Below are 23,750 nucleotides of genomic sequence, written 5' to 3' on the forward strand. Positions count from 1 at the left end.
GGCTTGTAGGTAAGCATTTCACTGTAAGGTCTACACCTGTTGTATTCGGCGCATGTGACAAATACAATTAGATTAGATTGGATTGGATTTTGGAGAGATATCTGGGACCAGTGCTTTAGTGAGTAGGTGTTGCTGTGTTGCAGGGCTTTATAGAAGAACTGTCTGGGAGGGACCAGTGCTTTAGTAGGTGTTGCTGTGTTTTCTAGAGTTGCTAGCTGAGGGGGACCAGTGGTTTAGTAGGTGTTGCTGTGTTTTCTAGAGTTACTAGCTGAGGGGGACCAGTGGTTTAGTAGGTGTTGCTGTGTTTTCTAGAGTTGCTAGCTGAGGGGGACCAGTGGTTTAGTAGGTGTTGCTGTGTTTTCTAGAGTTACTAGCTGAGGGGGACCAGTGGTTTAGTAGGTGTTGCTGTGTTTTCTAGAGTTGCTAGCTGAGGGGGACCAGTGGTTTAGTAGGTGTTGCTGTGTTTTCTAGAGTTACTAGCTGAGGGGGACCAGTGGTTTAGTAGGTGTTGCTGTGTTTTCTAGAGTTGCTAGCTGAGGGGGACCAGTGGTTTAGTAGGTGTTGCTGTGTTTTCTAGAGTTGCTAGCTGAGAGGGACCAGTGCTTTAGTAGGTGTTGCTGTGTTTTTTAGAGTTGCTAGCTGAGGGGGACCAGTGCTTTAGTAGGTGTTGCTGTGTTTTCTAGAGTTGCTAGCTGAGGGGGACCAGTGCTTTAGTAGGTGTTGCTGTGTTTTCTAGAGTTGCTAGCTGAGGGGGACCAGTGCTTTAGTAGGTGTTGCTGTGTTTTCTAGAGTTGCTAGCTGAGAGGGACCAGTGGTTTAGTAGGTGTTGCTGTGTTTTCTAGAGTTGCTAGCTGAGGGGGACCAGTGGTTTAGTAGGTGTTGCTGTGTTTTCTAGAGTTGCTAGCTGAGAGGGACCAGTGCTTTAGTAGGTGTTGCTGTGTTTTCTAGAGTTGCTAGCTGAGGGGGACCAGTGGTTTAGTAGGTGTTGCTGTGTTGCTGTGTTTTCTAGAGTTGCTAGCTGAGGGGGACCAGTGCTTTAGTAGGTGTTGCTGTGTTTTCTAGAGTTGCTAGCTGAGGGGGACCAGTGGTTTAGTAGGTGTTGCTGTGTTTTCTAGAGTTGCTAGCTGAGGGGGACCAGTGGTTTAGTAGGTGTTGCTGTGTTTTCTAGAGTTGCTAGCTGAGGGGGACCAGTGGTTTAGTAGGTGTTGCTGTGTTTTCTAGAGTTGCTAGCTGAGGGGGACCAGTGGTTTAGTAGGTGTTGCTGTGTTGCTGTGTTTTCTAGAGTTGCTAGCTGAGGGGGACCAGTGCTTTAGTAGGTGTTGCTGTGTTTTCTAGAGTTACTAGCTGAGGGGGACCAGTGGTTTAGTAGGTGTTGCTGTGTTTTCTAGAGTTGCTAGCTGAGGGGGACCAGTGCTTTAGTAGGTGTTGCAGGGTTTTCTAGAGTTGCTAGCTGAGAGGGACCAGTGGTTTAGTAGGTGTTGCTGTGTTTTCTAGAGTTGCTAGCTGGGAGGGACCAGTGGTTTAGTAGGTGTTGCTGTGTTTTCTAGAGTTGCTAGCTGAGAGGGACCAGTGGTTTAGTAGGTGTTGCTGTGTTTTCTAGAGTTACTAGCTGAGGGGGACCAGTGGTTTAGTAGGTGTTGCTGTGTTGCTGTGTTTTCTAGAGTTGCTAGCTGAGGGGGACCAGTGGTTTAGTAGGTGTTGCTGTGTTGCAGGGTCTTCTAGAGTTGCTAGCTGAGTGGGACCAGTGCTTTAGTAGGTGTTGCTGTGTTGCAGGGTCTTATAGAATTGCTAGCTGAGGGCTCCTATCCCCAAGACTATACATCATACACTAAAACAGAAAGTGCCGTCTAGGATAATAAAGTTGAAACTTGAACACACACAGTCCTTCCACATGTCTCTGAGTGTGCCAGCTGCGTGCTGCGGCTGGCTGACTTTGGCGAGAGAGAGAGTGTCACTCCTCCCTCTCAGTGCCACATCAGCACAGAACACACCATCAGCAGAGATTTTTCTCTCTCTCTCCCTCCCTCTCTCTCTCTCTCTCTCTCTCTCTCCCTCCCTCCCTCCCTCGCCTCTCTCTCTCCCCCTCCGGCCCCTCTAAGCCCACCACAGCAGCAGAATACCAACAGTAAACATGATGTCATCCTCTCCCCTTAACATTCATCATGACCTGATTCTAACTTCATTTCCACTATCTTCCTACTACTTTAACATTAACTTATTTCAACAGTGCAATGCCATTTCAGCAGCACTCTCAGATCGAATTGTGAGTTCAGCTTTAGAAGGCAGCACTCGTGACTTTTGAAAGCATATAACCTATAAGCTCATTAAATGCTGCTACTGACGTGTGTTAAGGGGAGCACCTGTGCTGAGGAATCCGAATGCTGAAACCCTGGTGTTGACGGTAACCACGACGATGTTGCCGACGGCAGCCAGGTAGGAGCCGTCCAGTAGAGATGGTGTGTCATGGCTGGCTGCTCCAGATGGGTTATGGAAGAACATCAGGACCGCTGCACTCCCTCTCTGTCAGAGGGAAATACAAGAACAGGAATGACATGGCAGACCAATGGTCAATCTGAGGGACCAGCAGTGTAGTGGGGTTTGAGGTGTCTAGATGGTCAATCTGAGGGACCAGCAGTGTAGTGGTGTTTGAGGTGTCTAAGGTTTAGTAAAGGAGAGGTCAACAGGGCTTCTAGTGCAACAAAGTTCTCTATAGGTACAATGTGACTTACGATGCCACTGGGGACGAAGATGTTGAGGTACAGACAGTCCTCACTGGTGGCTGATGACGCTACAGCTCCAGGCTGCAGACAACTGGGTCTGCCATGGGAAACATCCACAACAACAAGATTATAGGAGACATTAACACACTGCATGTGGTGCAAAAATGTAACTAACAGACAAACACTCACAGACAGACAGGCAGACAGACATACAAATATTATAAGACAGATAGATACACACACACATATGGAAAAAAACATCCAAAATAAAACGTTATATGGGTCATGAGGCTTATATAGAATACAAAACACACTGCAAATATGTATTTTTATCTTGTTGCAGGATGTAACATATATAATTTTCGGGGACCCGTTTTGGCTCGTGAACGCAACTTTCAAAACTATTGAAGGAAATTATAGAAAACCTTTATAACGCATCTTTAAAACATTTCTACCTCCACAGTCATTGTTTACCTGGTAATCGTGGCGTTCCATGTGCCACTCCATTCAGCAGGCTGTGGGGGGGCGAAACGGAGCGCTCTGATAGGTGGACGAGCGTACGGAACTCCCAAGAACTGTCTGACTGTCTTCCTGTCTGACCCGAGCGGCGTTGTCCCGGCCTCTCCCTGGAGCGTTCCGTGAGCCGGGATAAACACCGACGTCAACTCTGCCTTCAGTTCTGGATCCCACAGAATAAATAACCATCAGTCAGAGGGGAGCCTGGACTGACACTGACAACGATGGGCCCTGGTCAAACGTAGTGCACTATAAAGGGAACAGGGTGACATTTGGGATGGAGACACTGTCTGCACTGGAATAACCCAGCTGTAAAACTCCTTCAGCACCTCTTGGAAGATAAATAATGCTTTGTAATAATAATGATCATTACAATAACTAGGCTGCAGTGATTGCCTAATCCACCAATAAATATCTCTGTTTTCTTCAAACAGTAGACATATTAGCAGCAGCCATCAGAACTCTCTGTGTCTAGAGCAGGTAAAGACATGTCTTTCAGAACTCTCTGTGTCTAGAGCAGGTAAAGACATGTCTTTCAGAACTCTCTGTGTCTAGAGCAGGTAAAGACATGTCTTTCAGAACTCTCTGTGTCTAGAGCAGGTAAAGACATGTCTTTCAGAACTCTCTGTGTCTAGAGCAGGTAAAGACATGTCTTTCAGAACTCTCTGTGTCTAGAGCAGGTAAAGACATGTCTTTCAGAACTCTCTGTGTCTAGAGCAGGTAAAGACACGTCTTTCAGAACTCTCTGTGTCTAGAGCAGGTAAAGACACGTCTTTCAGAACTCTCTGTGTCTAGAGCAGGTAAAGACACGTCTTTCAGAACTCTCTGTGTCTAGAGCAGGTAAAGACATGTCTTTCAGAACTCTCTGTGTCTAGAGCAGGTAAAGACACGTCTTTCAGAACTCTCTGTGTCTAGAGCAGGTAAAGACACGTCTTTCAGAACTCTCTGTGTCTAGAGCAGGTAAAGACACGTCTTTCAGAACTCTCTGTGTCTAGAGCAGGTAAAGACACGTCTTTCAGAACTCTCTGTGTCTAGAGCAGGTAAAGACACGTCTTTCAGAACTCTCTGTGTCTAGAGCAGGTAAAGACACGTCTTTCAGAACTCTCTGTGTCTAGAGCAGGTAAAGACAGAACTCTCTGTGTCTAGAGCAGGTAAAGACATGTCTTTCAGAACTCTCTGTGTCTAGAGCAGGTAAAGACATGTCTTTCAGAACTCTCTGTGTCTAGAGCAGGTAAAGACACGTCTTTCAGAACTCTCTGTGTCTAGAGCAGGTAAAGACACGTCTTTCAGAACTCTCTGTGTCTAGAGCAGGTAAAGACACGTCTTTCAGAACTCTCTGTGTCTAGAGCAGGTAAAGACACGTCTTTCAGAACTCTCTGTGTCTAGAGCAGGTAAAGACATGTCTTTCAGAACTCTCTGTGTCTAGAGCAGGTAAATACATGTCTTTCAGAACTCTCTGTGTCTAGAGCAGGTAAAGACATGTCTTTCAGATCTCTCTGTGTCTAGAGCAGGTAAAGACGTCTTTCAGAACTCTCTGTGTCTAGAGCAGGTAAAGACATGTCTTTCAGAACTCTCTGTGTCTAGAGCAGGTAAAGACACGTCTTTCAGAACTCTCTGTGTCTAGAGCAGGTAAAGACATGTCTTCCAGAACTCTCTGTGTCTAGAGCAGGTAAAGACATCTTTCAGAACTCTCTGTGTCTAGAGCAGGTAAAGACATGTCTTTCAGAACTCTCTGTGTCTAGAGCAGGTAAAGACATGTCTTTCAGAACTCTGTGTCTAGAGCAGGTAAAGACATGTCTTCCAGAACTCTCTGTGTCTAGAACAGGTAAAGACATGTCTTTCAGAACTCTCTGTGTCTAGAGCAGGTAAAGACACGTCTTTCAGAACTCTCTGTGTCTAGAGCAGGTAAAGACAGAACTCTCTGTGTCTAGAGCAGGTAAAGACATGTCTTTCAGAACTCTCTGTGTCTAGAGCAGGTAAAGACATGTCTTTCAGAACTCTCTGTGTCTAGAGCAGGTAAAGACACGTCTTTCAGAACTCTCTGTGTCTAGAGCAGGTAAAGACACGTCTTTCAGAACTCTCTGTGTCTAGAGCAGGTAAAGACACGTCTTTCAGAACTCTCTGTGTCTAGAGCAGGTAAAGACACGTCTTTCAGAACTCTCTGTGTCTAGAGCAGGTAAAGACACGTCTTTCAGAACTCTCTGTGTCTAGAGCAGGTAAAGACATGTCTTTCAGAACTCTCTGTGTCTAGAGCAGGTAAATACATGTCTTTCAGGACTCTCTGTGTCTAGAGCAGGTAAAGACATGTCTTTCAGATCTCTCTGTGTCTAGAGCAGGTAAAGACGTCTTTCAGAACTCTCTGTGTCTAGAGCAGGTAAAGACATGTCTTTCAGAACTCTCTGTGTCTAGAGCAGGTAAAGACACGTCTTTCAGAACTCTCTGTGTCTAGAGCAGGTAAAGACATGTCTTCCAGAACTCTCTGTGTCTAGAGCAGGTAAAGACATCTTTCAGAACTCTCTGTGTCTAGAGCAGGTAAAGACATGTCTTTCAGAACTCTCTGTGTCTAGAGCAGGTAAAGACATGTCTTTCAGAACTCTGTGTCTAGAGCAGGTAAAGACATGTCTTCCAGAACTCTCTGTGTCTAGAACAGGTAAAGACATGTCTTTCAGAACTCTCTGTGTCTAGAGCAGGTAAAGACATGTCTTTCAGAACTCTCTGTGTCTAGAGCAGGTAAAGACGTCTTTCAGAACTCTCTGTGTCTAGAGCAGGTAAAGACATGTCTTTCAGAACTCTCTGTGTCTAGAGCAGGTAAAGACATGTCTTTCAGAACTCTCTGTGTCTAGAGCAGGTAAAGACACGTCTTTCAGAACTCTCTGTGTCTAGAGCAGGTAAAGACACGTCTTTCAGAACTCTCTGTGTCTAGAGCAGGTAAAGACACGTCTTTCAGAACTCTCTGTGTCTAGAGCAGGTAAAGACATGTCTTTCAGAACTCTCTGTGTCTAGAGCAGGTAAAGACATCTTTCAGAACTCTCTGTGTCTAGAGCAGGTAAAGACATGTCTTTCAGAACTCTCTGTGTCTAGAGCAGGTAAAGACACGTCTTTCAGAACTCTCTGTGTCTAGAGCAGGTAAATACATGTCTTTCAGAACTCTCTGTGTCTAGAGCAGGTAAAGACACATCTTTCAGAACTCTCTGTGTCTAGAGCAGGTAAATACATGTCTTTCAGAACTCTCTGTGTCTAGAGCAGGTAAAGACATGTCTTTCAGAACTCTCTGTGTCTAGAACAGCTAAAGACTTTCTATTTAGCCATTAGTCCTTTACCAGCTAAATTGACTGAGAATATATTATATGAGAGAGGGCATACAGAAAGTGACCCAGGGTCAGGGGTCAGGGATGTATAGTGAGCCAGGGTCAGTGGTCAGGGATGTATAGTGAGCCAGGGTCAGGGGTCAGGGATGTATAGTGAGCCAGGGTCAGGAGTCAGGGATGTATAGTGAGCCAGGGTCAGGGGTCAGGGATGTATAGTGAGCCAGGGTCAGGGGTCAGGGATGTATAGTGAGCCAGGGTCAGGGGTCAGGGATGTATAGTGAGCCAGGGTCAGGGGTCAGGGATGTATAGTGAGCCAGGGTCAGGGATCAGGGATGTATAGTGAGCCAGGGTCAGGGGTGTATAGTGAGCCAGGGTCAGGGGTCAGGGATGTATAGTGAGCCAGGGTCAGGGGTCAGGGATGTATAGTGAGCCAGGGTCAGGGATCAGGGATGTATAGTGAGCCAGGGTCAGGGGTGTATAGTGAGCCAGGGTCAGGGGTCAGGGATGTATAGTGAGTCAGGGTCAGGGTTCTGGGATGTATAGTGAGCCAGGGTCAGGGGTCAGGGATGTATAGTGAGACATGGGTTCAGGGGTCAGGGATGTATAGTGAGCCAGGGTCAGGGATGTATAGTGAGCCAGGGTCAGGGGTCAGGGATGTATAGTGAGCCAGGGTCAGGGATCAGGGATGTATAGTGAGCCAGGGTCAGGGGTGTATAGTGAGCCAGGGTCAGGGGTCAGGGATGTATAGTGAGTCAGGGTCAGGGTTCTGGGATGTATAGTGAGACATGGGTTCAGGGGTCAGGGATGTATAGTGAGCCAGGGTCAGGGGTCAAGGATGTATAGTGAGCCAGGGTCAGGGGTCAGGGATGTATAGTGAGCCAGGGTCAGGGGTCAGGGATGTATAGTGAGCCAGGGTCAGGGGTCAGGGATGTATAGTGAGCCAGGGTCAGGGATCAGGGATGTTGCCCACCTTTGTGGAGATAGACCTGGAGAGCTGACTCTCTGATGACCAGCCGACAGTCCTGACCTCCAGTGGTGGTGGTAGTGGAGGGGGCACAGGCCAGGGTGTCTGGGTAGAGGACACAGCGGACAGCCGAGTCGGTCCGCTCCACTGACACCACAGCACAGGACTCAGCCTCCTCACACGCTGAGGGGAGACACACAGACACAGTTTAACTGACAGGATAGGAGGAGAGTAGAGAGAGGTAGATACAATGATTGGGGCACAGATGAGGGGCACAGACAGGAGAGCTCGAGGAGGAGCTTAAACCCCTCTTGCCAGGGGGGCATGTGTGGTCCTGAGTTGGGGGCTTTGACCGTTAGACCAGACTCTGGCACATGATGAAGATGTTTCTCACCAGACAGACACCAGTCTCTGGTCCTGTCCAGGTCCTCAGCGATGTCTTTACTGATGTGAATAATGTCAAACGTGGAGACCGATGGATCCACCAGAGTAGAGGACGCATCAAGGAGTCTCCACTCACTCAAACTCACTGGCAGAGACACACACATCTTCATCAGCAGGGGATGCATTTAACACATTGCCTGCGTCTCAAACAGCACCCTATTCCCTATTTAGTGCACTACTTTTGACCAGGGCCCATAGTGCTCTGTTCAAAAGTAGTGTCCCACATAAGGAAAAGGGTGCCATATTTGCGATGCAGCCATTGAAATGTATTTTAATGCCAAAATGACAGAGCTCTCCAAGCATTCAATTACAACACTATCTTGTGTACTAGATACTAATGAGAGCAGTTGAAAGCCTGTACTGGAGCAGTTTGGAGACAGCCTCTCCTCTGTCTAATGGCCAGGTTTATAGCTATTGGGTGCTATGGAGGAAGTGTGTCTAACTAAAGGCTAAGTGGAAAAACACTGTGGCTTGTAAACATTTAAGCACGTCAGCACAATGAAAGCTCACAAAATAACCATGTTAGTTTGTCTCATTGATGGGAGGGGGGTTCCCTTTGAACACACACAAATGTGAAATGGGTTGTCGCCCAAATAGCACCCCATTCCCCATAATGCACTATTTATTTTAAAAGAGCCACATGGGCCCTGGTCAAAAGTAGTGCACTATATAGGGAATAGGGTGCCATTTGGGACGCATCCAAAGACAGAAAGGCTGACGTGTTCTATTCAGACAGTTACAGAAGGACTCCAGCAGGAATAAACACACTTGTCTGTTCAATTGTAGCTGACGTATCAAACTAACAGTGTGATGTATTAGTACATTTGATCTAAATTCCTGAGGTGAAATATTCTTCAGGTTAGTAGCTGCTCTTCAGTTTAGTAACTGCACTCTTACCATTCTTTGAAGGAACACGTAGTTCGAAACGGGGGCACAATCGTGGAGATTTAGTCCACTGATTCACTGAGGGGAAGGGGGAACAACGGAAACATTTGACTCATTACGTAATCAATTCCTTAATGATAAGAAAACAACTTGGCCAGTAAATGTGATCATGTGGCTCTGCAACACCAACTGCAGTAAATATTTATCACGGTCCTGCCTCAAATGGCACCCTAGTGGACGAAATAGAGATAGGGTGCCATTTAAAACAGAAACTAATGAGTTAGCTATAAACGGACTCTTAAGAACACAAATAATTACCACAGAGTCTAAGAATTTCTCAAAAAGGTAAGAACAATTTCTAGTCTCTGCAATCCTTACCAGGTGACAAAATAGAAACCACAAAATGAGATCAACAGCTGAAGCATTATAACACATGTATCTGCTTAAATCAGCGAGCAGCGTCTCAAAGGGCACACTACTCCCCCAACGGGCTCTGGTCAAAAGTAGTGCACTATACAGAGAAGGTGCCATTCGGGACACACAGATTGTAACCAGGACAAAGGTGCAGTCACTATTTCCAGAAGTAAAAGTAACATTAAGACATCAAACATAAAGGTAAGAGACAACTGAAGATGTTGGCCAGATGTTCTTCAAGATGTGTTTCATGCCTACTCACTGAGTAAGCTACCCTAAATGTGGTTGAGTTCCAAACTATTCCCCCTGTAGTGCACTACTTTTGAACAGGGCCCATAGGGAATAGGGTGCCATTTGAGAGCCACCCTGTACCTACTTATCCTCAGATATATACACACCTGGTTTCTCGTACCAGCCGAGCGGATACACCCCGGTTTCCACTTTGGAGGGGGTGCAGTCCTGAACTCTCCAGGTTGTCCTCTCACCTTCACCACACGTCTGGATGCCAAAGCTGTTCAGAGTCAGGCAGAGAATGTCTGATCCTGGATGGAGAGAGCACACACACACACACACACACACACACACACACACACTTCAGAGTAAATATTTGTGTCTCCTTTGATTGTTTCCCTCTTCTCTCTTGCCCCTTGAACTTCGAATTTCTGAGCATTTGTCAGCAATGTAAAAACATCTCAGTGAATATCTTGACTGAAATAACAACTGACCAGGTGACTGGGTGTCCCTGACGTATCCGATTCCACGGCAACACGGGTCTTCGTCACATCTCCGCTCACATTCACGGAACCTGTTACAAACACAAAACAAACACACCGTTTTTTTGGGGGGGGGAATCAAAACAGGAATTGATAAAAGACATTAATGTCATTATCCTACTACTCATGCAGTAAAAAAAATTTTTCCTGAAGAAGATTTCTGTGAAATATATTTTATTGGGGGTGGTGGTGGTACTGAGAGCAGAACCAGTGGGACCCAGGTAACACTGACCTATGGCTTCTTACCCCCAGAACCAGTGGGACCCAGGTAACACTGCCCTAAGGCCTCTTACCCCCAGAACCAGTGGGACCCAGGTAACACTGCCCTAAGGCCTCTTACCCCCAGAACCAGTGGGACCCAGGTAACACTGCCCTAAGGCCTCTTACCCCTCAGTGATAGGCTTGGCACTCAGGTTGACACGGCTACGGACGGAATAAGACACCATCTTCTTAAAGGGAACACGGCTGTAGAAACTCTCCACACTTCCAGTCAGTTCAACTGTTAAGACACATCAGACAGACAGAACACCACAAATAAGCTGCTGAAATAATAGAAAATGTCATTTATCTGGAGAGAACATGTGTGTGCTTGCTTCAGCTGTTTTAATGGAGATAAGTTGAACTAGTTTTAGAGGCTAATGTATTATAAAATGGTAGTGGGATAAGTTTAACAACCACTTCAGCACCACACTATGACATACAGACCAAGCACCTACCAGTGATCTCATCCTGCAACATGGCACCTTCCACCAACAGAAAGAACAACATCGTACCCTTTGCCTGACTGAGATCAATGTTTACCTTACCAGTATGATTCATTATGACTGGGCTACAGAACAGTACGCTGGCCAGGGTTACTGGGTCTGAGTGAATCTGGCTGTGACCTTGTAGTACAGGATGTACCAGAGAGAGCCCTGTTCCTGTCTGAACACTTCAGATGTCAACAGCCCAGAACCCTTTAATGAGAGGAAATTAGGGTTTAATGACACTTACACGTATGAGCAAATCGAGGAGAGACGTAGCTAGCTGTCTGCTTGGAAGATAATTTTATAGAGAGGGAAGCACAGTTTTGGACAATATGTTACTGACTCATTACCATAAGGCCGAGCATTTTGGTCCGATGGGCATTTTCTATACGTACAACATGTCTCTCATAACAACAGACAACAGGTCGCTGTTAAACGGGATGAGTTGGGGGCACTTGTGCTAATATTATGTGATCTTGACTTGATGAAGTCTTCACTGACATGGCTAAGAGACTACATGTGACAGGTAGCAAATCATTTCCCTCAAACGGCAGGTAGCTTAGTGGTTAAGAGCGTTGTGCCAGTAACCGAAAGGTCGCTGGTTCTAATCCCCGAGCCGACTAGGTGAAAAATCTGTCGATGTGCCCTTGAGCAAGGCACTTAACCCTAATTGCTCCTGTAAGTCGCTCTGGATAAGAGCGTCTGCTAAATGACTAAAATGTAAACCAAGTGGATTGTTTTCTTTCATTTTCCATCTGGTCTGCACCTATAAATGACTCCAGTACACCGGCGGCAGACTCACCTCAGAGTGAGAGAGAAGTGAGAGTATTATTATATCATTATGCATTATCCCCACCTCTCCTCCCCCTCCCCTCTCTGGCTCTAGTGATGGGGTAAGTCTAGACTCCTGTCAGAGGTGATTCATCATCTCATTACGGAGATACAAAATAAATCTACCAAGGCTTAGAAAAAGAAGACATTGTTATTCCTGGATGTAGTCACCAGTCTCTCAAGCATCTGTTCGTCTCTTCACTGCTTGTGTTTAGACTTGGAAATGTTTTCAAAGTTGTCTTGGAGGGAAAAAAATGACACTGGACAGGATTAATGCTCTGGACTGGAGTGTGGAGTGTGGAGTGTGGAGTGTGGAGTGTGGAATGTGGAGTGTGGAGTGTAATCCACTGTGTCAGTCTGGGTAGAGTTAGTTACTGGGCAGTGGAAGGACAGCAGCAGTGTTACATCATGTTCTACTGTCAGAGTGGCTAGAGCTCTATGACGATACAGACAGACCTGTAGAAAAGCTCTATGATAGACAGACAGACCTGTAGAGAAGCTCTATGATAGACAGACAGACCTGTAGAGAAGCTCTATGATGATACAGACAGACCTGTAGAGAAGCTCTATGATAGACAGACAGACCTGTAGAGAAGCTCTATGATACAGACAGACCTGTAGAGAAGCTCTATGATACAGACAGACCTGTAGAAAAGCTCTATGATAGACAGACAGACCTGTAGAGAAGCTCTATGATACAGACAGACCTGTAGAGAAGCTCTATGATACAGACAGACCTGTAGAGAAGCTCTATGATAGACAGACAGACCTGTAGAGAAGCTCTATGATAGACAGAGAGACCTGTAGAAAAGCTCTATGATACAGACAGACCTGTAGAAAAGCTCTATGATAGACAGACAGACCTGTAGAAAAGCTCTATGATACAGACAGACCTGTAGAAAAGCTCTATGATACAGACAGACCTGTAGAGAAGCTCTATGATAGACAGACATACCTGTAGAGAAGCTCTATGATAGACAGACAGACCTGTAGAGAAGCTCTATGATAGACAGACAGACCTGTAGAGAAGCTCTATGATAGACAGACAGACCTGTAGAGAAGCTCTATGATACAGACAGACCTGTAGAAAAGCTCTATGATACAGACAGACCTGTAGAGAAGCTCTATGATAGACAGACAGACCTGTAGAGAAGCTCTATGATAGACAGACAGACCTGTAGAGAAGCTCTATGATGATACAGACAGACCTGTAGATAAGCTCTATGATAGACAGACAGACCTGTAGAAAAGCTCTATGATACAGACAGACCTGTAGAGAAGCTCTATGATAGACAGACAGACCTGTAGAGAAGCTCTATGATAGACAGACAGACCTGTAGAGAAGCTCTATGATACAGACAGACCTGTAGAGAAGCTCTATGATAGACAGACAGACCTGTAGAGAAGCTCTATGATAGACAGACAGACCTGTAGAAAAGCTCTATGATACAGACAGACCTGTAGAAAAGCTCTATGATACAGACAGACCTGTAGAGAAGCTCTATGATAGACAGACAGACCTGTAGAGAAGCTCTATGATAGACAGACAGACCTGTAGAGAAGCTCTATGATGATACAGACAGACCTGTAGAGAAGCTCTATGATAGACAGACAGACCTGTAGAAAAGCTCTATGATACAGACAGACCTGTAGAGAAGCTCTATGATAGACAGACAGACCTGTAGAGAAGCTCTATGATAGACAGACAGACCTGTAGAGAAGCTCTATGATAGACAGACAGACCTGTAGAGAAGCTCTATGATAGACAGACAGACCTGTAGAGAAGCTCTATGATAGACAGACAGACCTGTAGAGAAGCTCTATGATAGACAGACAGACCTGTAGAGAAGCTCTATGATGATACAGACAGACCTGTAGAGAAGCTCTATGATAGACAGACAGACCTGTAGAGAAGCTCTATGATAGACAGACAGACCTGTAGAAAAGCTCTATGATAGACAGACAGACCTGTAGAGAAGCTCTATGATAGACAGACAGACCTGTAGAGAAGCTCTATGATAGACAGACAGACCTGTAGAGAAGCTCTATGATAGACAGACAGACCTGTAGAAAAGCTCTATGATAGACAGACAGACCTGTAGAGAAGCTCTATGATGATACAGACAGACCTGTAGAAAAGCTCTATGATAGACAGACAGACCTGTAGAAAAGCTCTATGATAGACAGACAGACCTGTAGAGAAGCTCTATGATAGACAGACAGACCTGTAGAGAAGCTCTATGATAGACAGACAGACCTGTAGAGAAGCTCTATGATAGACAGACAGACCTGTAGAGAAGCTCTATGATAGACAGACAGACCTGTAGAGAAGCTCTATGATAGACAGACAGACCTGTAGAGAAGCTCTATGATACAGACAGACCTGTAGAGAAGCCTCTATGATAGACAGACAGACCTGTAGAGAAGCTCTATGATAGACAGACAGACCTGTAGAGAAGCTCTATGATAGACAGACAGACCTGTAGAGAAGCTCTATGATAGACAGACAGACCTGTAGAGAAGCTCTATGATAGACAGACAGACCTGTAGAGAAGCTCTATGATAGACAGACAGACCTGTAGAGAAGCTCTATGATGATACAGACAGACCTGTAGAAAAGCTCTATGATAGACAGACAGACCTGTAGAAAAGCTCTATGATAGACAGACAGACCTGTAGAGAAGCTCTATGATAGACAGACAGACCTGTAGAGAAGCTCTATGATAGACAGACAGACCTGTAGAGAAGCTCTATGATAGACAGACAGACCTGTAGAGAAGCTCTATGATACAGACAGACCTGTAGAGAAGCTCTATGATAGACAGACAGACCTGTAGAGAAGCTCTATGATAGACAGACAGACCTGTAGAGAAGCTCTATGATAGACAGACAGACCTGTAGAGAAGCTCTATGATAGACAGACAGACCTGTAGAGAAGTCATAAAGCATGTGCAGATAGAGGTCAGGAGTAAAGAGGATATGTCCTGGGATAGCCCCTGTTTAGGCTCGCGGACATGTGTGTATCACAGGAGGTTGGTGGCACCTTAATTGGGGAGGACGGGCTCATGGTAATGACTGGAGTGTAATGGGTGGAATGGTATCAAATACATCAAAAATGGTTTCCAGGTGTCTGATGCCATTCCATTTGCGCCGTTTCGGCCATTATTATGAGCAGCCTCCTGTAGTGTGTATATTACATCTGTCTGTATTCAGAGCTGCAGACATCTTTAAGAGCAGTAGAGATGACATGCAGCTGTCATAACATAATCTGTCTGTATTCAGAGCTGCAGCGATCTTTAAGAGCAGCAGAGATGACATGCAGCTGTCATAACAGAATATGTCTGTACATCTTATTGCACTGATAGATGAGACGAGACACATTTATGCAAACGACTATCCCCAATAATATGAATTGGAAGAAGAACTTTCTGATCATTGCAAACAAAGCATGTTCATCTACACTCACTTCCTGGAAGCCTTTGGGGCCGTAGGCGTTGGCAATTTATCTGATCGGCCTTTTAGCCAATCAGCTAGTGGCACATCTGCTGCTGGCGTTAACAAGGGAGAAATAAAGGAACCTCAATTGTTTTGGGCCGTAAGGGAGGAGAGAGTGTGTGTGTGTGTGTGTGTGTGTAATAATGTTCCTCTTCCAGTACTGATGTTGCTGCAGTGGGTATGCTCCCCTGCAGATATCAAAGGGTTCTTTATAATGATCTCCCCAGACAGTCATTGGTTCCATAGAGTCATGTTTATGAGGAAACCTCCACTTGCCGTACACCTCAGCAAGCTTATTAAACAAGTTCTATTAAGGTGAAGGTATTATTGAGCTAGCTAGCTGTTTTCAATACAACAGATGCACAAAGCACCATTAAGAAAGATATGCAACCCAGTGGAAAATCATACGGCTTGTATTGATCCACAACAGGGATAATTCTGTTTCACTGCTGCTGTTAAGATCAGAATGACAAGAGCTCTGGGTTATGGGCAAATGAATAGTCTGACAGCAGAGAGAGAGGGGGAGGGAAAAGGAGAGATGGGGAGGGAGGGAGAGAGAGGGGGAGGGAAAAGGAGAGATGGGGAGGAAGGGAGAGAGAGGGAGTGGAAGGGAGAGAGGGGGAGGGAGAGAGGGGGAGGGAGAGAGGGGGAGGGGGAGGGAGAGGAAGAGAGGGGAAGAGAGGGAGGGAGAGAGAGAAATGAGAGAAAGCAGATGCTCTCCAGAGAGCTGTATTTAACTTGTTCTCCAGAGAGCTGTATTTAACATGTTCTCCAGAGAGCTGTATTTAACATGCTCTCCAGAGAGCTGTATTTAACATGTTCTCCAGAGAGCTGTATTTAACATGCTCTCCAGAGAGCTGTATTTAACATGTTCTCCAGAGAGCTGTATTTAACATGTTCTCCAGAGAGCTGTATTTAACATGCTCTCCAGAGAGCTGTATTTAACATGTTCTCCAGAGAGCTGTATTTAACATGTTCTCCAGAGAGCTGTATTTAACATGTTCTCCAGAGAGCTGTATTTAACATGTTCTCCAGAGAGCTGTATTTAACATGCTCTCCAGAGAGCTGTATTTAACATGTTCTCCAGAGAGCTGTATTTAACATGTTCTCCAGAGAGCTGTATTTAACATGCTCTCCAGAGAGCTGTATTTAACATGTTCTCCAGAGAGCTGTATTTAACATGTTCTCCAGAGAGCTGTATTTAACATGCTCTCCAGAGAGCTGTATTTAACATGTTCTCCAGAGAGCTGTATTTAACATGTTCTCCAGGGAACTGTATTTAACATGTTCTCCAGAGAGCTGTATTTAACATGTTCTCCAGAGAGCTGTATTTAACATGTTCTCCAGAGAGCTGTATTTAACTTGTTCTCCAGAGAGCTGTATTTAACATGTTCTCCAGAGAGCTGTATTTAACATGCTCTCCAGAGAGCTGTATTTAACATGTTCTCCAGGGAACTGTATTCAACATGTTCTCCAGAGAGCTGTATTTAACATGCTCTCCAGAGAGCTGTATTTAACATGTTCTCCAGAGAGCTGTATTTAACATGTTCTCCAGAGAGCTGTATTTAACATGTTCTCCAGAGAGCTGTATTTAACATGTTCTCCAGAGAGCTGTATTTAACATGTTCTCCAGGGAACTGTATTCAACATGTTCTCCAGAGAGCTGTATTTAACATGTTCTCCAGAGAGCTGTATTTAACATGTTCTCCAGAGAGCTGTATTTAACTTAACGGTGCACTCAGGTTAGCTGTGGCCACCAGTAGGACCATCGGATGTTCCCAAATGGCCATACGGCTCTGGTCCAAAGTAGTGCACTACATAGGGAATAGGGTGCCATTTGAATCACAGCATCTGACACAGATGACTCACTTACGGCACAACATACTAAACATACAGAGAATTCTGAAGAAGTCGGTGCTGCTCTGTTGGTGGTATGCATTATGCACATAAACACAGACAGGAAACCTTAAAAACCGTATTTTGTAAACTTGCCAATTCACACAAGCTGAGAGATAACAGCAAGAGACAGTACCCTCAACAGAGAAGAGTGGTTCCTTTCAACAGCAGCTAAATGGACACCCTGGTTTGTGTAACCTTGGAAAAGGCAGCCTGCTGTCGTCTGAGCCCGAGCAGGATCACGCTACCGTCATTACTCACAGGTCTACTTTCTCAACCGCAGAGCTGCTCAAGTGTAAGTCTGTGTCCCAAATGACAATCTATTCCGTACATAATGCAGTACTGTTAATGAGAGCCATATGAGCCCAGGTCAAAAGTAGTGCATTATATATAGGGAATAGGGTGCCATTTGGGTCGCAACCTAAATAAGGACTTTTTTCTCTCTCTATCAAAGGCGTGATCTCCCCGATCTAACAACATCCTCTCTGTTCCCTCTTCTAAGAGACAGAGCCTGTCTCAAATGGAACCCTATTCCCTTTATAGTGCACTACTTTTGATTAGGCCCCATAGGGATCTGGTCAAAAGTAGTACACTATATAGGAAATGGGGTGCCATTTGGGATCCACCCAGAGCCTAGCAGTGGCAGTCGTCCTAACTTCTGATATACAGCCTGTTGACCTGTTGCTAGGAACAACAAGACCAAAACAAGCCTAGAATCACAAACAGCGAGGCTGCTGGGATTCCAACTTCACCAGTCATTATAAAGTAGAGGAGAAGGACGCGAGGACAACACTAGTAACGGTTGGGCTTCATGTTCAGACGATCGATAATAGTTTTGGATTGATAATAACCTGTGTAGTAATATCAAGTCCGTAGCTGTTTTTCTAACTGAGTAAAGTGACAGTGAGTAATTTCTCTAAATGTTTTAAATAGAAGCCTCTTAAATTAACCATTCATTTGCTTTCAGGGTACTTCGGCTAACCTCCCTTAACCCATATCTACAGTATAAATACTCATCCATAGAATGACATACAGAACTTTAATAGGATCTCTGTGGACTCACCGTCCTTGGTGTGTGAGGTGTGGGCTTGCTGGAGTTATAAGGACTCACCCTTCTTGGTGTGAGCAGTGTGGGGTTGCTGGGGGAGCACAGGGCTGCAGGCCTGTCTCAGGGGTTTGTCGTAGGCCCCACACACCTGGGTGTCTGGGTACAGTGTGCAGGTAAAGTACACTGAGCTCTCATCTCTCACATCAGCCACGTGACACAGCTCCTCCTCCTCACAGCCTGAAACACACAGCGCAAACACATGATACTCACATTATAGACCTGCTAAAGATTAAGGCCATATGATAGTAGTGGGAAAACGACTACGATGTTCAGTGTATGAAATTCAACAGCTTTTGGAACAGGCAAGACATGAAGCTGATATATCCTACGTTTCAGACACCACAGCTGAGCCTCCTGTGCAGAGAACTGATGTTTGAAGATCCAGTATTGCAGGCTGGGGATGTCCCGTTCAGAGTCCACAACAACAGCACTGCTGTCCAGGGACACAAACGTCTCCTTCACTGCATCTATGTGATGTGACAGAAAGTTAGTTTAGGTTTTGTCCCTAATTCTAGTAGAGATAAGAAGGCTAAACTAACCTGACAGAAGGACTTTGGGGGCTTGTTGTGGGAGGACACTGCTACAGGCTGGGGAGGTCTTGGAACGAGTGGTCATGTCAGACTCTGAAATATGGATCATTTTAGCATGTGAGAAGGATAACAAGACAATCCAGTAATATTTATTCAGAAGTACAGTACCGGTCAAAAGTTTGGACACACCTACTCATTCAAGGGTTTTTCTTTATTTTTTTTACTATTTTCTACATTGTAGAATAATAGTGAAGACATCAAAACTATGAAATAACACATATGGAATCATGTAGTAACCAAAAAAGTGTTAAACAAATCAAAATATATTTTATATTTGAGATTCTTCAAAGTAGCCACCCTTTGACTTGATGACAGCTTTGCACACTCTTGGCATTCTTTCAACCAGCTTCATGAGGTAGTCACCTGAAATGCATTTCAATTAACAGGTGTGCCTTCTTAAAAGTTAATTTGTGGAATTACCAGCCTCAGAAATCTGCAATTAACTGCACCTCAGATTGCAGCCCAAATAAATGCTTCAGAGTTCAAGTAACAGACACATCTCAACATCAACTGTTCAGAGGAGACTGCGTGAATCAGGCATTCATGGTTGAATTGCTGCAAAGAAACCACTACTAAAGGACACCAATAATAAGAAGAGACTTGCTTGGGCCAAGAAACACGAGCAATGGACATTAGACCGGTGGAAATCTGTCCTTTTGTCTGATGAATCCAAATTTGAGATTTCTGGTTCCAACCGCCGTGTCTTTGTGAGACAGTACGTGAACGGATTATCTCTGTATGTGTGGTTCCCACTGTGAAGCATGGAGGAGGAGGTGTGATGGTGTGGGGTGCTTTGCTGGTGACACTGTCAGTGATTTATTTAGAATTCAAGGCACACTTAACCAGCATGGCTACCACAGCGTTCTGCAGCGATACGCCATCCCATCTGGTTTGCGCTTAGTGGGACTATCATTTCTTTTTCAACAGGACAATGACCCAAAACACACCTCCAGGCTGTGTAAGGGCTATTTGACCAAGAAGGAGAGTGATGGAGTGCTGCATCAGATGACCTGGCCTCCACAATCCCCCGACCTCAACCCAATTGAGATGGTTTGGGATGAGTTGAACCGCAGAGTGAAGGAAAAGCAGCAAACAAGTGCTCAGCATATGTGGGAACTCCTTCAAGACTGTTGGAAAAGCATTCCTCATGAAGCTGGTTAAGAAAATGCCAAGCTGTCATCAAGGCAAAGGGGGGCTACTTTGAAGAATCTCAAATATAAAATATATTTTGATTTGTTTAAAACTATTTTGGTTACTACATGATTCCATATGTGTTATTTCACAGTAGAAAATTGTAAAAATAAAGAAAAACCCTTGAATGAGTAGGTGTGTCCACATGTTTGACTGGTACTGTACATTGTTTTATACATCTATAATAATAATAATAATAATAATACATCTGTATAAGGAATAGAATGTATAATACCATTCCAGAGGTAAATGCCTTGGAACCCAATAACGGTGGCCTGGTAGTCAGTGTTGTTCTTGCTTGATGTTGGCAGAGCTGTATCGGCTGTAAGAGAAACATACCGACCATTAAATCACTTCATAACCACATAGTTACAGAGTAGAGTAACACTTCATAACCACATAGTTACAGAGTAGAGTAACACTTCATAACCACATAGTTACAGAGTAGAGTAACACTTCATAACCACATAGTTACAGAGTAGAGTAACACTTCATAACCACATAGTTACAGAGTAGAGTAACACTTCATAACCACATAGTTACAGAGTAGAGTAACACTTCATAACCACATAGTTACAGAGTAGAGTAACACTTCATAACCACATAGTTACAGAGTAGAGTAACACTTCATAACCACATAGTTACAGAGTAGAGTAACACTTCATAACCACATAGTTACAGAGTAGAGTAACACTTCATAACCACATAGTTACAGAGTAGAGTAACACTTCATAACCACATAGTTACAGAGTAGAGTAACACTTCATAACCACATAGTTACAGAGTAGAGTAACACTTCATAACCACATAGAGTATAGTAAGATGATCTATTCATCCTATACTGTACAGGCCGGTTTCCTGCCTAGTCTTTCCTCCAATGGAGATTCTTCATTGAGCTTCCTTTTAAGTCCAGGACTTGGTTTAATCTGTGTCTGGGAAACTGTCCTTAAATATTACGGTAATAGTCTAGGTAGATATCCTTACTGATGGTGAAGTCTTGTCCTCCAAAGTTAAAGAGGAACTGTTTCTGCAGTTTATTGTAGGTGACTCCAGCCCCACAGATTCTGTTAGCCTTGGCCAGGCCAGACACGTCCCAGTCTGCCTCACTGCATAGCAACATGTCTGGGTAGCTCAGCAGACCACACATAATGGTACCTGGATGAAAAGAGAGAGAGAGAGAGAGGTAGAGAGACAGAGAGAGAGAGAGAGAGAGAGAGGAGATAGAGAGAGAGAGAGGAGATAGAGAGCTGTGGTATCAGACCATATACCACGGGTATGACAAAACATGTATTTTTACTGCTCTAATTACGTTGGTAACCATTTTATAATAGCAATAAGGCACCTCAGGGGTTTGTAATATATGGCCAATATACCACGGCTAAGGGCTGTGTCCAGGCACTCCACGTTGCATCGTCCCTAAGAACAGCCCTTAGCCGTGGTATATTGGCCATATACCACACCCCCTCGGGCCTTATTGCTTAAATATCCAATCTATTGGAAATTGGCTAAGAATCAATAAGTGCATCTATAAGTGGTGGTCCTCTGTAGCTCAATTGGTAGAGCATGGCGCTTGTAACGCCAGGGTAGTGGGTTCGATCCCCTGGACCACCCATACGTAAAAATGTATGCAACACATGACTGTAAGTCGTTTTGGATAAAAGCGTCAGCTAAATGGCATATTATAAGCTTCCTCACTAAGCAGCATTACACAACGTGGTTCTGGATGCTGTCTTCACATATGGCATAGCCTTTTTAGCTTGGTCAGTTTGTGCTCTGGTCCACTCCATTGATGTCTTGGCATGACAAGGATTTGGCATTCAGGCTAGAGCATTTTACCTCCATTGAGAACGTTCTGGTTGAGGATGAAGCCATCACAGCAGGTGTTCCGGGTACACTCGTCCTGACAGAAATGATGGACGTCGGTCAGAGTGGTTCCTTCAGCTGCGAACACCATGGTACGGTACACACCAGAACTGGCCTTACGGAAACTTAGCCTTTCAAAGGTCTTCTGGGCCTTAGTGGTGAATTCATGACCTATGACACAGAGGGAGGCTGATTCTCATGGTTTGGTAGAGAAATAGACCGTAAGAGCAGCCGCATTTGAAGCAGGAAAAAAACAAATAGATTCATGTCTGATTGTACAGTAGATGAATTCCTTATTCTATTGAGGGGGTTAGAGAGAGGACGTCATGGACTGATAAGAGAGGGGAGCACAAAGAAGTGGATGGACGTTGTGGATTTCAGTGGTCACTTTATAAGAGGACAGTAAGCTCATACTGAACCTTTCTTCCTGATGACCGTGACGTTCTGTCTGTCAGCCCCGTTCACCTTCAGAGAACAGCTCAGGCTCTGGAACATATCAGCACCTGGATTTCCCAGGAACCCTTTGGTCTGGGAATCACAAGGAAAGGGACACTTGAAAAAGTTATAACACATCAAATGGAAACGGCAGTTGCAACTTCAGTTACAGCTAACAGTTTAGAACACATTTTACATTTTTACATTTTTAGTCATTTAGCAGACGCTCTTATCCAGAGCGACTTACAGGAGCAATTAGGGTTAAGTGCCTTGCTTAAGGGCACATCGACAGATTATTCACCTAGTCGGCTCGGGGATTAGAACCAGTGACCTTTCGGTTACTGGCACTGCGCTCTTAACCACTAAGCTACCTGCCGCCACACATCAAACCTATTATGTCAATTTCGTTGTTGATTTGTTCTGGAATTAATTATTTACTATAATACAATAACAACATTTCTAAGAGATTATAGTCATGTTCCTCATTTGATTAGATGAACCCTAATGACCCTGGAACCTCTTCTATCTCCTGTTGTGTGAATCAGTTGTCCAGAGCCAGCAGTGTGGGTGATGCCTGATGAAAGCACCGTGTAGAACAGAATAACATAGCATAGGTTGTTTCCCAAATGGTACCCTACACCCTTTCTAGCGCACTATATAAGAAATAGGGTGCCATTTGTGACGAGCCCGTAGCGTAGAGGGAGACAAAGACAGATTGTGGACGTCCATACTTCCTCAGAGGTTTCACACTGGATGTTAGCAGCGTCGGTGCTGTAGAGTTCACAGCGAGTTTGTCCTTCTTCTGGGTAAAGGACAATGTAAAGGCAAGCCTGGACCTGGGCACAAGCTGGGGATTGACACAAACATCACCAATGTTTTACACTAGTGGTTTTGGTATATAAACACTTGTAGTGCGTCCGAAATAGCACCCGATTCCCTGTCTAGTGTACGACCTTTGACCAGGGTCCATAGGCCTGTAGTAAAAAGTAGCACACTAAACAGGGAATCAGGCGACATTTGTGACACATCCTTCTATTATGGAAAGGCTATTATTTTTTATTTTTTTAATCAACTTTTCACAGTGACCTCACCTGACACACACGTCCTGAGTTGGTTCTCCATGGCCATGTCTGATGTCTCTGAGCTGAGGATAACATAGTCTTCTGCTGCTAGCGAGAACACTGATCTGGGAACTGTCTCAAACCTCTCCAGAACTGCAAAAGGAGAAAGGGAAATATTAGGATACACAACAACGGAAATCCAAGAAATGAAGGTGGCTTGACACACAAAAATAGCCAAACTCTTGCTTACACAACAACTTGACATTGCTCTAGCACTTCAGTCATTCGTGTACTGTATAAATATAGCACTTGGAGTAATATGAGTTGGACCATCTGTTCCGTTTAGTTTTTTGGGGGGAATAAAAAGTACAAGAAAGGATGCAACTTTGAACTCTTGACTAAGAGTATAGCAGCACTGCCAGAGGTCACACACAAGTTTTAAAAAACAAACACTTAACTTCAGTTGTCAGTGCTTAAAATCCTAATAACATTGTTGAGCATGATTCTTAG

At 44.7% G+C, this 23,750-nt stretch overlaps 1 protein-coding gene across 1 annotated transcript in view; it reads right to left on the reverse strand.

The window, feature by feature from the left end:
- The window catches only part of LOC121543792 (thyroglobulin-like), a 70,172-nt gene that overhangs the window by 26,805 nt on the left and 19,617 nt on the right, over positions 1–23,750 (reverse strand). Inside the window, exons 25-42 of the mRNA XM_045208315.1 lie at positions 23,271–23,393; positions 22,911–23,026; positions 22,164–22,272; positions 21,718–21,915; positions 20,866–21,036; positions 20,117–20,203; positions 18,640–18,723; positions 18,430–18,567; positions 18,104–18,277; positions 10,412–10,523; positions 9,977–10,056; positions 9,650–9,793; positions 8,850–8,915; positions 7,903–8,037; positions 7,515–7,691; positions 3,195–3,399; positions 2,730–2,817; positions 2,361–2,520 (exon numbers count right to left, since the gene is read on the reverse strand). Of these exons, the coding sequence (XP_045064250.1) occupies positions 2,361–2,520; positions 2,730–2,817; positions 3,195–3,399; positions 7,515–7,691; positions 7,903–8,037; positions 8,850–8,915; positions 9,650–9,793; positions 9,977–10,056; positions 10,412–10,523; positions 18,104–18,277; positions 18,430–18,567; positions 18,640–18,723; positions 20,117–20,203; positions 20,866–21,036; positions 21,718–21,915; positions 22,164–22,272; positions 22,911–23,026; positions 23,271–23,393 (2,367 nt within the window). The remainder of the gene's footprint in view (positions 1–2,360; positions 2,521–2,729; positions 2,818–3,194; positions 3,400–7,514; positions 7,692–7,902; positions 8,038–8,849; positions 8,916–9,649; positions 9,794–9,976; positions 10,057–10,411; positions 10,524–18,103; positions 18,278–18,429; positions 18,568–18,639; positions 18,724–20,116; positions 20,204–20,865; positions 21,037–21,717; positions 21,916–22,163; positions 22,273–22,910; positions 23,027–23,270; positions 23,394–23,750) is intronic.

The sequence above is a fragment of the Coregonus clupeaformis genome, chromosome 28, assembly GCF_020615455.1.
Source record: "Coregonus clupeaformis isolate EN_2021a chromosome 28, ASM2061545v1, whole genome shotgun sequence".
Lineage (NCBI taxonomy): Eukaryota > Metazoa > Chordata > Actinopteri > Salmoniformes > Salmonidae > Coregonus > Coregonus clupeaformis.